The following is a 1,155-nucleotide window of genomic DNA, read 5'->3' on the forward strand; positions in this document are numbered from 1 at the left end:
TGGTGGAGGGAGTCCACCTTGCATCCAGCGAAGGAGCAGATCCTGCCGAGCGCCTGCTCTGGCCTCAGGCCGGCCCAGGGCTCTGCGCCGCTGTCTCCCGAGCCGCCAGCACCCCGGTGGGAGGCCCGCGGCCCCTGCCTTGCTGACCTGGCAGCTTGTCGAACTGCTCTGTCAGTGAAAAGGAGAGGCTGAGACATTTCGTGGGCCCCTCCTGAACGTAACTGCAGGGCCTATTGTTGATCTTGAATTGAAAACACTTTTTGGGTAAAATAATTTTTTTATGAATGTTTGGGGTTCCACTTCCTAGCACAGTGCCAGTGGAATTCAGTAAATGTTCGGTCGGCGTATGAATGAGCCACCTAACTGGTTTCTTCACTGTGTGTGTCATGTCACATATATTTTTTAAAATCTCATTTCATTTGTTTGTTCTACAAATATTTTCGGAGACTGCGCACTGTTCCACTGCTGAGGACGGAACAGTGCGCAGACAGACAGACAGACACACGTCCCTGTTTGAAGCTTGTTTGTGTCTGGGGAGACCGGGCTGCTGTCCGGGTGTGTGGTACCACACCCGTGCTCACGGCGCCCCCGCCGCCCGTGCATTTGCAGGCGGAGAAGGACTCGGCCAGCACAGACCCGTACCTCTGCCTCGCCGACTTCGTCGCCCCGCTGCACACGGGCGTCCGCGACCACCTGGGCCTGTTTGCCGTGGCCTGCTTCGGGGTGGAGGAGCTGAGCCGGGCCTACGAGGAGCAGTGCGATGACTACAGCAGCATCATGGTCAAGGCGCTGGGGGACCGGCTGGCGGAGGTGGGGCAGCAGCGCCCTGAGGCCGGAGCCCGGGGGCGGGAACGTGCGGTGCCAGGAGCTAGGCGGCCCGGAGGAGCAGCCAGGGCTGGTTGTGGGTCCTCAGACTGTCCTGTCACACGCCTCAGGGCGAAAGACCGCTGGGCGGTCGTGGGCGGGCACAGCTAGAACCGTGACTCCACGGTCAGTCCTCTTGTCTCCCTTTGCCTGTCCTGCTCTGACGTTTCCCTGAGCCTGGAAAATGAAAAACAGACTTCGGCTTCAGAATCCTCGCTCTCACGTCGGCACCCTCTGTAGATTCTTTATCTTACTCTGTGTGGAATGGGGCGACCCCAGTCGTGGGGGGGG

The 1,155-nt window shown here is 59.7% G+C and overlaps 1 protein-coding gene across 1 annotated transcript in view; it reads left to right on the forward strand.

The window, feature by feature from the left end:
* The window catches only part of MTR (5-methyltetrahydrofolate-homocysteine methyltransferase), a 103,812-nt gene that overhangs the window by 98,080 nt on the left and 4,577 nt on the right, over positions 1–1,155 (forward strand). Inside the window, exons 28-29 of the mRNA XM_023520822.1 lie at positions 378–970; positions 1,105–1,121. Coding sequence (XP_023376590.1) covers positions 378–970; positions 1,105–1,121 — 610 coding nt within the window. The remainder of the gene's footprint in view (positions 1–377; positions 971–1,104; positions 1,122–1,155) is intronic.

The sequence above is a fragment of the Pteropus vampyrus genome, unplaced genomic scaffold, assembly GCF_000151845.1.
Source record: "Pteropus vampyrus isolate Shadow unplaced genomic scaffold, Pvam_2.0 Scaffold279, whole genome shotgun sequence".
NCBI classification, from domain to species: Eukaryota; Metazoa; Chordata; class Mammalia; order Chiroptera; family Pteropodidae; genus Pteropus; species Pteropus vampyrus.